Genomic DNA, 10,932 nt, shown 5'->3' on the forward strand with positions numbered 1-10,932 from the left:
CAAAATGGGGGTTGCAGCAATTTAAACCAGGCTGTGAAATAGCTGCTGGCTTATGTAATTTCAGTTATTTCATTTTGTCTGTGTTCTGCACAGTCTTTATGCTTTTTGATCTCATAGTTTGTAAAAGGTTTTCTATATTGTGGTTATCTTTTAAATATTTAGGAGTTCCATGCCTGTCCTGAGTGCTTACAGGCATTTTAAAAAAAAAAACAGTCCTCCTAAAAATGTTGTGAAGTTGGAGATAGAAGTGTCAGTTTCCATTTTCTGAGAAAGGAAGAGAAAATGTATGGGCAAACTGACTTGTCAAGCGTTAAACAGTAAGTAAAAGAGTAGAGATGACGGTAAGGTGCTACAAGTCAGAAGTGGTCATATATCTTATGCCTGAAGTCTTGTGTTTTCAGCAAAAGTCAGCAAAGACATTTTAAACAGTCAGGTAGTAAATTCTTCAGAGGTATATGCACTCAGGAGCATCGTCTTCAGCGCTTAGACCCTTCTGACGTTTCCTACTCTGGAGCTGGTGAAAATGCAGCTACAGTTTCAAATGTAAACACTTCTGCCTTGTTTCGTTCTGATTGCCAGGGCCTGGCATCGTTTGAAAGAATTCAGCAAACTGAAGATGACCCACATGCTGGTATAAGATAATGCATTAGAGAATGACATTTCTAAAGCTTTCATGGTTGTTTGTTGTTTTAAGTCCTCTTTAATTTTGCTCCATTCACATTTTGAATCATATTTAAATTTTGTTTTCAACTAAAATCTCGGGCATATATTATTAAATGATGCAGATGTTCCAGCCACTACCGATCAAAGAGCTTGCTTCTCTAAGAGCTTTGTTGGAGGGAAGAGTAATCTTACGCTCTTATTCGTGTTTCTCAGATAGTAATAGTTCAAAACTTGGTAGAATTAAAGCCTTGCATAGTTAATAAAAATAACAGGATGATTCCTTAGCATATATCTAGCATGAATACTAAGCTGTAATTAAGTATTCTTACTTAATGATAGCTCAGTCTACATCTCGGAATGAAGAAGATTATATTGAATTGCTCACATGATACTGCAATTATGGCCATAGAGCTGGTAGTAAACAAATAAATTGTGTCTTTTCCTGTACAAACACAGAGAAGGAGTAACAGCCTAGTGTGCAAGGCATCGGGATTAGGATTTAGGAGGCTCATTCTTTCCTCATCTCTTCTCCTGACTTGCGCATTCGCTTCAGTAAATCACTTTGCCTGTGAATAGTGATGTTGCCCAAAATCCCAGATTACGTGAATGTATCCAGGACAATTCTGAGTGCTTTAAGTCAGGCATCCACCGCAATAGGTAGCTGTGGGACATCACCTGGTTTCCAGAGGGCTGGTTAACCAGCACGCGGTGCTGGCAGAAGAGACTCCAGCATGTTGTGAAGTACATGTACTCTCTCGGCTCCTTCCTCCTGTTATTGCCTGCCTTATTTCCTAGAGACTGGATGTTCTTCCAGCAAGTGACTGTGTCTGTCTGGATGTTTATGCAATGTCTGGGGCAGCGGGCTCTTCTCCCTCGAATTTTGCATACAGTTACTGAGCTGAGTGTGGTAACAAGTGTAATGTAATTTGAGTGGCTGCGGCGATATCTCAGTTCTGACTTTGGAGACATTTCTGTCTGCTGCAAAGCGAGCTCAGGGATCAACCTTCAGGCAAAATAACCTTCCTCAATGCACTTGACAAAATGAACAAAGGACTCAGTTATGATTAATGACTTTGACCCACAGTTTCAAGTCCCTGTTAAAATTCAGTCATGCAAATTGGGTTCTTGTTTCCGTTTTGAAAACTGCTTAAAACTAAACGTCATTCTTCCTGTCCTCCATTTCAACAGATTAGGGAATGCAAAGTGCGGATCCACAAACGCTTAAACCCCAGAACTTTTATTGTGTGTCTGAGTGAGAGAGATTCAGTCTGAAATTAAGACTTGTAAATTTATTTTTGTGGTATCTGCAAGTTCACTGTTGAACCTACTATTTGAAGTCAAAGGAGATCTCTACAGTGTGTCCCACAAGGCTGGCCAGCCAACGTGGGCTTCGTTCAGGTGCCTGATAATATAGGTATCTGATGCTATCTGAGATGATCCATGATGTCCTGCTTAGTCTGAAGTGGCTGCTTTGGTAGAGGAGGATTCAGAGCCACAGCCACTGTCTTCCTCAGTAAACCCTTTGTCATGTTTTGAGTCTTATGGAACAGCCATCTCAGGGCTTCGGAGTAGAGCTCCTTGGCTATTTTCCAAAAAAACAGATTTCACAGAAGGTATTGCTCTGACACAGACCAAAGCGAAACTTTCCACCATGGACTCTCATCAAAAGATTTATGGGAAATCAGGCATTCAGCGCTGCATGCCTGCCAGTCCCTTTGGCTGCTGAGCAACAGGCTGACCCTGGCAGTCTTTTGGGGACAATTCTTTTCCTTTCTTCCATGGTCTATTCGGTCTACAGGCTTCCAGCCATTGGGGGCTGATGTGAATCCAGCCACTGGGGGCTGATGTGAAGGTAAGGAAGATCTTCCCAGGCTCTCTGTGTACCTGGATTTTCTTGAAAGATCTTTCCAGAATTTTGGGGTTCAATAGAAAGGGAAGGAGAGATTCAGGATTTGATACTCTTTGTGTCTGTTTGCCAGCTATCTCTGCTTCTGTTCTTTACAGTGTCTGGTTGCGGGGATGCTCAGGGGAAAACTTTTTTTTTCCCCCAGAATAGGCATGAATTATTCATATTATAAAAGCTCTTTTCCTTCAACATTTTGGGATTTTTTTTTTTTAGTTTGAAAATTGCCTTGTGTTCTTAATTCATCAATGTTTCTTCTTTTATTATATATTCATGACTTTGATTCAGAAATGATTTTCCTGTAGCCACAACATTGTCATGAGGAAGGCTCCATATTTTAACTCAGCCATTTCTGTTTCTAGCTGCTGTCTTTTTTAAAGATGAAATCTAAAGAATTTTATTATGGAGTGAATTTATTAAAGAATTCCCTTTGCCGTGAGTTGGGGATTGAAGAGAAATTAATTTGATGGTGCTGACTGGGTCTCTAGGGAGAACTGTGTATTCAATAAAACATCTCTATCTCTTTCTGGTCTATAATCAAGGCAGAAATTGGGTAGAAAGAGAATAATAGTGAGCTACACAGGAAAGAATAGGAGGAGAGAGAGAACACAGATGGAAACCAGGGCTTCTGAGTGAAGGGATATCTGAAAAGCTGTGCTGCCAGACCTCTCTGGAAGCTTTGGCTTCCAGGGGATCTGACAGTTTGCCCTGGCCATCAGTCTCACCAGGACTTACAGTCAGTTGTTACAGCCTTATTGATCAAAGGTTGCTGAAAAGGGCCTTATACCTACTTCGTTTCTAGCCTTAGTTTTCGTAGTCAGTGTTTCAACTGATTCCTTTTTAGCCGAAATTTTCAAAGCAACAATGACATTAGGAGATCTGAACACTGCACAAGTTATGCAACAAGCATTGAGCATACATAGCCCATGTCTTCACCAGGAGGCTGTGGCACTAGAGCAGCTGCTGCTATTTCACCATGGAGTCTTGCACCCCCACATAACCTGGTTTTGAAATGATTCAGTACTTCACAGATCATAGTAATCCGCCCTCCCTGGAACAGGGGCAATTTGTGTCCTGTAAGTTTGTTTGTTTAAATATTCATGGCAATGCAAACCCTGACAGTTTTCAGACTATTCTGCTGGCTTTGTATTTGCCTTTGTGTTTGAGAGTCAAGCAGTGCATTGAGGGTGACTGGGTATCACCCCTCCATTAGCTGCCAGCACAAGTAGATGAAAGACTTTGCTGTACCAAGTAACAGTAATTTCATGTTCTCATTGCTAAACCCCAGTGTGCGTGTGAGTAGTACTCGTTGGGTATCCCACATGTTCATTGTCTTTCACAAGGAAAGACACAAAACATAGCAGCAGGTTTATTTCCAGTCCAGAAGCAAGATGGGAAAATACTAACACTTGCAAAACATTACCAGAATAATTAATGTTGAGGACAGTAATGGAATAAGGAATGCTGGGAAAAGTGCCCAAGTACTCTGTCCCAGAATATAACCTGTTCAAGTTCTTAGCTGGAACTTGGGGAACCTGTCACTAGCCAAAGACATGGCTTCTTGTTACCCAAACCAGGAATGGACAAATGGAAACTCAACCCTTTAAAAAGGGGTCACAGAGCAAACACCCTGAAGTCCTAAAATATAATCCCCAAAACCTCCTTTAACTCATCAGTCCATGCGTAGATTTCCCATGTGAACTGAAAAGTACATGACATAATGGATGTGAATGCATGAGGTAGGAACACCACTATAAAACCAGTGCCCATGAGTGTTTACAGCAGCATACCTACCGTTGATGATGAGGGGTATTCCTCCAATAGTTAGTGTATTCCGGATCACAGACTGTACAGACAAAGGCATTTTAACATGTTCTTCATGGACAAGGGGTAGTGGCTTCAAGCTGAAAGCAGACAGGTTTAGATTAGACATTGGGAAAAAATTCTTTACTGTGAGGGCGATGACGCCCTGGAGCAGGTTGCTCAAAGAGGTTTGTGGAAGCCCTATCCCTGGAGGAATTTAAGGCCAGGTTGGATGGGGCTTTGGGCAACCTGGTCTAGTGAGGATGTTGCTGTCCATGGCACGGGGGGGTTGGAACTAAATGATCTTTGAGGTCCCTTCCAACCCAAAGCATTCAAAGATTCTATGATTCCTCAGCATTAAGCCATTTACCAGCATGCCAGGCAGTCCTGGGTACATCTGCCTGTCTGTCCCCTTGTTTGTGTCCTTCAAAATACAATTGCAATATCAGTCATTGAGCTTGCCAGCTGCTTCCTGCTCAGTCCCCTTTGCCCAACCTTCTCTCCTACCACCTCTCGGATGGTAGCATCCTGAAGTCATAAAATACAAACCAAGTATGATCAGCTGATTGACTGGGGCGAGGGGGAGGAGCTATCGCAGAGTAACTACTGCTCTGATATCATGGGTTGTATCACTACTGCTTTTTCAACCCTATTGGAAACTGTCAATCAGTAAAATTTAAAATATCTGCGTGCCACCCAGTCAAACTTTTCCTCATGGTGTTCAAGACACATAGCAAGGTTCTCACTGGTTGCTGCTTGTTACTGTAAATGCTACTGGGAAAACAAATGGATTGCAGAGGAGGAACTACAGGAGCTTATTAGTTTTGCTTCCTGACCAATTTTCTATGGTTTCTGATGGACATACCATACCATCCTGTCTGCCCAGGACTCTGAGCTATGAATTCAGGTGGAGGTCTAACTGGGATTAATATGGATTAAGAAGGGAAACAACGCGAAACCATCATGTGTAACTGATGCGAACACATGATTTCCAAAGCTGTTACGCTTGTTGCAGACAAATGAAAATGATGTGACATTTAATGGCAACATGGCTGTAGGGGCTAACTGTTGTCAGCTAACACATTTTGCGAGCATTAGTGCCTAGTATTGACAAGATTATGTGGCACTTAATGCATTAATCAAAAGGCGTTAAGTCTTAAAAGTTTAAAACTCAACCACTAGCCCTTTTAGTATATGTCCCAGTTTTCATGGAACAGCATATTCCATTTGATGCTGAGGGAAAATTATTCAATGTTGATGACTTACTGTTGATGAATATTTAAGAAAAAAAAAAAAGAAATAACAAAGCTTCTGTAAAACCCCATCTTTTTTCTTTGGGAATAGCTAGTGCCACAATAACATAATTCTCTGTATATAGACTGAATTTTGCTTAAATAAACCAGTCATATACAATCTTTAACTCATTCTTCTACAGTTTACCCATGCAGTGTGCCATACAAAGATGTGATTTCAGTCAGACCTTTATTTATTGATGAAGGAATGTTGCAAACAGTTAAAGTAAAAGATGTGATCAATACTGTAACAAGAGGAATTGCAGATGCAGAATTTTATTAGAAAATAGCTAAGCAGAAATCATTTTTCCTTAGACATGACAAAATTATTAGTTGCATTTGCTTAGATAATAATTATATCATAATTTTTTATTTTCCAAATAAGTTGGAAACTGAAGAGTGAAGAAGCCTCATGCAATTTACAGAAACCCCTCTTGTCTTAGGACAAGTCCAACTAATTAATGAACAAGATGTTACTAAATCTGTATGTATGTATATCATTCTGTTACTGGTTGTTCTGGGCTTTTTTTTTTTTAATTCTGGCAATGCATAATATATCTCCCCCCCTCCCCCCCCCATTTAACGATACATATTATTCCTGCCTGTCTACCTGAAGCTTTTGATATCATACTTCAGAGTCCCAAAGACAGGAACTTGTTCCTGTCTGTGTAGGGCATCAATGCAAACATCCTTGCTTTTATAGGTACTTAGCCACTGGCCCGTGATCAGGTGCTGTCTTCCTTCATAGGTCACTGGGATCAAAGGTTGGGTCGGATGTGTTGCTTTGACAGTAGTCTTATGCTTGTGGCAATTTTCTTTTCCAAGAGCTTTATGGTTCCTCCTCATATTTGATGGGCAGACATGTGGTAAAAGAAGAGCTATGGGTCTCTCAGGACAGTTGGCCACCAGAGGTGGGTCTTTCACTGCTGGAACAATTAATCCTGCTCCCTGTCCAGATACTCATTAATTGTGCCAGTGGTTGCAACCTGATGCCAGCTTTTTCCTTCCCAAGACCTCCTCAGATGCTGGTACACAGGCAGGACATGCGGGTGAATGTCTGTGTGTGCTGCAGTTCCTCTATGGGTGTGTCATAGATCCAACAGTTTGGGAGGTAATCTTGACTGTGTGGTGGACAAGTGGATGTACTGTGCTTCCACAGTAGGTTTGGGCATGATCCAGAGGTGGAATCACAGCATATGCTTTTCTTCCAGCCTCTCAAAGCAGGTAGGTCATACACCCAGCTGGATGGCCAAAGGACTCTTGGTTCAGGGTTTCCTTTTTACTTTCATTAAAACAGAAAGCATGCCAAGACAATGAAGATATCCTCAAGTAAGGGAACATTAAAGCTTTCAGCATTAATTAAGCACTCAGAAGACGGGATAAGACAATTAATTAATCATACATGTGCAACTCTGCTCTCCATTGCACTGGAAAAATTGTTTTCCTTTAACTTAAATTATTATACACTAATTGCTTAATGTATTATAGTGTTTTTTTTCTTAAGTATTTAGATAATTGCTTTTAGCAGTAGGTGATAGAAGCTAAATAGGAATTTTGCATAGAACCTTTTACTCAGCATATTAGATATGGTGGGGAGGATGAAAAAGAAATTAAATACTCTGAAAATTTACCCAAGCTGGCCTTAATGGATGGTGATGATGTCACTGTGCTTGTAGACTGATCACAGTGTGGCCATGGAAGCACATGCATTATTTTCCAAACCTACTTGACATTTTCTTTGCATTGAAGAACAGGAAAAAATTGTATTGAAGAATAGGAAAAAAAAAAGGTTAGGTAAAGGCCTGCTAGAGCTGCATGAATAAAGCCAACTTTCAACTTTAACGTATTGGATATTATTTTGAATAGATCCCCTCTGGTGGGGAACTTACTTGGCCTATCATGAAAAAAATAATAATTCTACTAAATCATGCATATCCCAGGAGACCTTTCCCATTACATCAGCAAAGGCAGGCAGTATTCTGATGCCACAGGGAGTTCCATACAGACCAGTCTCTGAGGCTGTTGAGAGCCCTGCTCATAACAAGATAAATCACACGACTTCCACCCACAGACAATTCTTTTTTAAGAGTGTTTCAGTTTTGAGCTGTTGTCACTAAGATTTGGGAGTCATTGACATTGACATTTATACTTGTTTATGCTGGAGAGCAGCTGAACACAGGAACATAACGTCCAGAGAACCACTGCACGAAGCAACCATTCATTTGTGCCGTTAGGTTTTTAAGCGGAGCACAGCAGCACCTTTAAAACTTTCGGTTTCTCTCAGTCATCCCAAATAAATTGCAAGAAATATGAATCTCTGTTCTGCTGCTTTGCAGCATTGGGATATTTTGTATTATATCACAGCTCTTCATGAGAGTATCTGCTATGTGAGTGTGGACTCCCAACTTTTTGGAGTCATCCTTATCCTGCAGAGAATTACACGTACACATAGCTTTATGTTCTTTAAATAATCTACTGGATGTGAACAACACTATTTTCCATATAATGAGGAAGGGTGAAGAAGTAGTAGCAGAATACTAAAGTAAGGTGAATAAGCACTTTCTAAGTGTTTCCTAGATAGTATCTCAGAATGCAGTCATCTTCTTAAAAATGAATGTTGCAGCATTCACCTGGACTGAATATATATATTTTTTATTATTATTATTTTTTAACATATTGACAGATATTTTGGTGAGTGAATAGCCTGTTGGATAGCTGAATAATCATCTTATTTCATTAGGAGGTGGTTGGAACAGGACGTGCGGTAACTTCTAGGCTAGGTTGTGGCCATCAAAGGCAAGTACAGTGTTATTACCGCTCTCAGCAGCCTGTTGGCGTCAGCAGTTTTCCTTCAGCTCTGAACACCTCTGATCAAGGGCTTGGCATGGGACCAGCGCAGCTCTGTGCATGGACACACCTCAGCAGGGCACGTCTCTCCCTTGGTGGTTCGCTTTCCGGGGAGCGTGCCTCTCTCTGATCACGCAGGGAACGTGTTTCCCTCGTAGGTGTTGAGGTCACAGTTTGGGTAATCTTGTCTTATCGTTTGATTGGGTGGCATGGCTCTCACTTACTTGTAAATGAGACCACGTGCATCAGATAAATTAATTATTTCTAATATGCTGTGTTCTCTTTATGGTACGTGGAGAAAACAAGGTTGGTTGTTCTTTATAAACTACCTGCACCTCATCACAGAAAGCTTCAAATGAATTCAATTTTCTTTTGGTTTTTTTTTAACTTAGGGACTGAGCAACCTACTCAATAGTGTCTCATCTGTCAGGGGAGTTCTTCAGGGAAAGACATCCTGTCAGGTGCAGCAGACAAGTCTGTGAGCAGCACTGGTGCTGTTAATGACTCAGAGCATGACTGCAAGGATTGTAAAATGAGACATTATTATCCAGCAGGCATCGATCATAATTATATAACTGATAAAGACAAAACATATCAAATGCCATGTTTTGAATATGCCTTTCAACAAAGGAAATCACTTCAGTCGTAGCTGTCTGACGCTGCAAAATGCAAAATGGAATAATTTTGCATATCCTTGGAATGAAAGGAGTTATCATTCTAAGCTATTCACTTACTATTTTTCATTTAATACTCAAGGAATATCAGGCATTACAGATCTGTCACCATTTTGCTTTATGACACGGCAGAACTCTGATAACTATTCCCTGTGTGAAATGTAATTCCCTGGTTTTCATGCTTGCTTGGACTGAAATGTGGAGTCCGAATTTGCTGTCGTGATTTCTTTGCTTGTGTCATGTTGTTGCTGCAATGAACATACAGAGCACACATGATAGCCTTCATCTTAAAGCAGACTGCAGACCCTTTCATCCTTGAAAAATGAATAATTAAAGTAGGATTTTAATAGTTTGGGGTTGGGTTTTGATTTGGGGTTTATTAGCTCTAGCTGTGAAAACTAAATAAATTATTTTGTATGTTCCATCTGACTAGCTCTTGAAAAAATGTACCAGAGTTTTCAATGTGTCTGTCCTGTGGATTTCAGCTGTCTCAAAGTAGCACTGTTGGAGAAATAGGCTGTACTCTGCTAGTTGGATGGGTGGCATTTTTACTGCTGCCAGCTTGAGGTTTGCATAAGAACTACAAAGGTGATGCAAAACTAAGGAAGCTGATTGTCACTGGTAAGGTCCTATGGCATAACGTAATTCTTCTATTGTACCTACCTTGCCTGAATCTGGGGGTGTTTTTTTGTGTTTTGTTTCTATAGACTCCAGAGGAAGGGGCCTCTACAAGCATCTATGCAGCAGTATCACCCGAGATGGAAGGAGCTGGCGGCTGCTACCTTTACAATGAGAAAAGGACAAAATCAGCTGACGTAGCGTATGATGAGGAGCTGCAGAGAAGGCTCTGGACAGAAAGCTGCAAGATGGTTGGGATTTCTGATGAATCCAGCAGGGTTCCCTAGAAGAAGCCACTTTCAGCTGGGTGTATGAAATGTATTGACAAGCATCTTAGATGAATTTTTGCAGCATCAGTCATCATCCAGGAAATCACTGTTCAGTCCCAAAGGCAAACGTGAACAGCTCTGTTCTTCACTTGAACCCCTAGTCTGCTAGGGTGTGGGGGGAGTATTCCCACAGAAAGATGTAGTGGTTGGTTTTAAATCTAACCATCAGTTTTGTAAACCATGATGTTTCAGTCTGTGATTAAAATACAATCTTTAACCTTGTGCAGAGTTGAGTTTTCAGTTTTTGTTCAACAACAACAACAAAAAAGACTTCACCTGGTGAGTGTGTTCTGTCTGTGGCATGTTGAACTTCACACCTTTGTACATGTAGCTTACTCTTTTTAATCAGTTTAAAAAACAACAGCTTTTTTCCTTAAGCTTCACTGATTTGTAAGACACTCTATAATGAATGTCAGCTTGTTCTAATGAAGGCATTTGGCGTTCATGATCATTATGTTGTTTTGATCATAATGTTAGTTTTATACATTGACAGTTATCCAGAGGTTTTAAGGGAAGGTCACAACCAAAAAAAAAAAAGAAAGCAATAAGTGATTCCTTCAGATGGGATATTGAATTCAGTTGTTTTCCATTTGAGTCGAACTCTCCTTTAAAGCCAAACAATAAAAACAAGGAAGGGATGAAACAAAATAATGGAGACCCTGAATCTGGCAGAGGGTGGAATCAGCCTGTTATCTCAGCAGTGGGCTAAGGTTACCTGTCCCCTTTTCTCCTGCACCCATTTAAACTGGCATCCCCAACTATCTGCATTTTCTTTGGCAAGGAGATTCACACATCTACTGAGT

General features: G+C 40.6%; 1 protein-coding gene across 1 annotated transcript in view; it reads left to right on the forward strand.

Annotated features, from left to right (window-relative positions):
• DHRSX (dehydrogenase/reductase X-linked) overlaps positions 1-10,351 on the forward strand; it is a gene marked incomplete at its 5' end in the record, with an annotated part of 175,201 nt that extends 164,850 nt beyond the window's left edge. Inside the window, one exon of the mRNA XM_084279597.1 lies at positions 9,890-10,351. Coding sequence (XP_084135723.1) covers positions 9,890-10,087 — 198 coding nt within the window. The 3' untranslated portion in view covers positions 10,088-10,351. The remainder of the gene's footprint in view (positions 1-9,889) is intronic.
• Between the last annotated feature and the right edge of the window lie 581 nt (positions 10,352-10,932).

This window comes from Gallinula chloropus, assembly GCF_964237585.1.
Source record: "Gallinula chloropus genome assembly, chromosome: 1".
NCBI classification, from domain to species: domain Eukaryota; kingdom Metazoa; phylum Chordata; class Aves; order Gruiformes; family Rallidae; genus Gallinula; species Gallinula chloropus.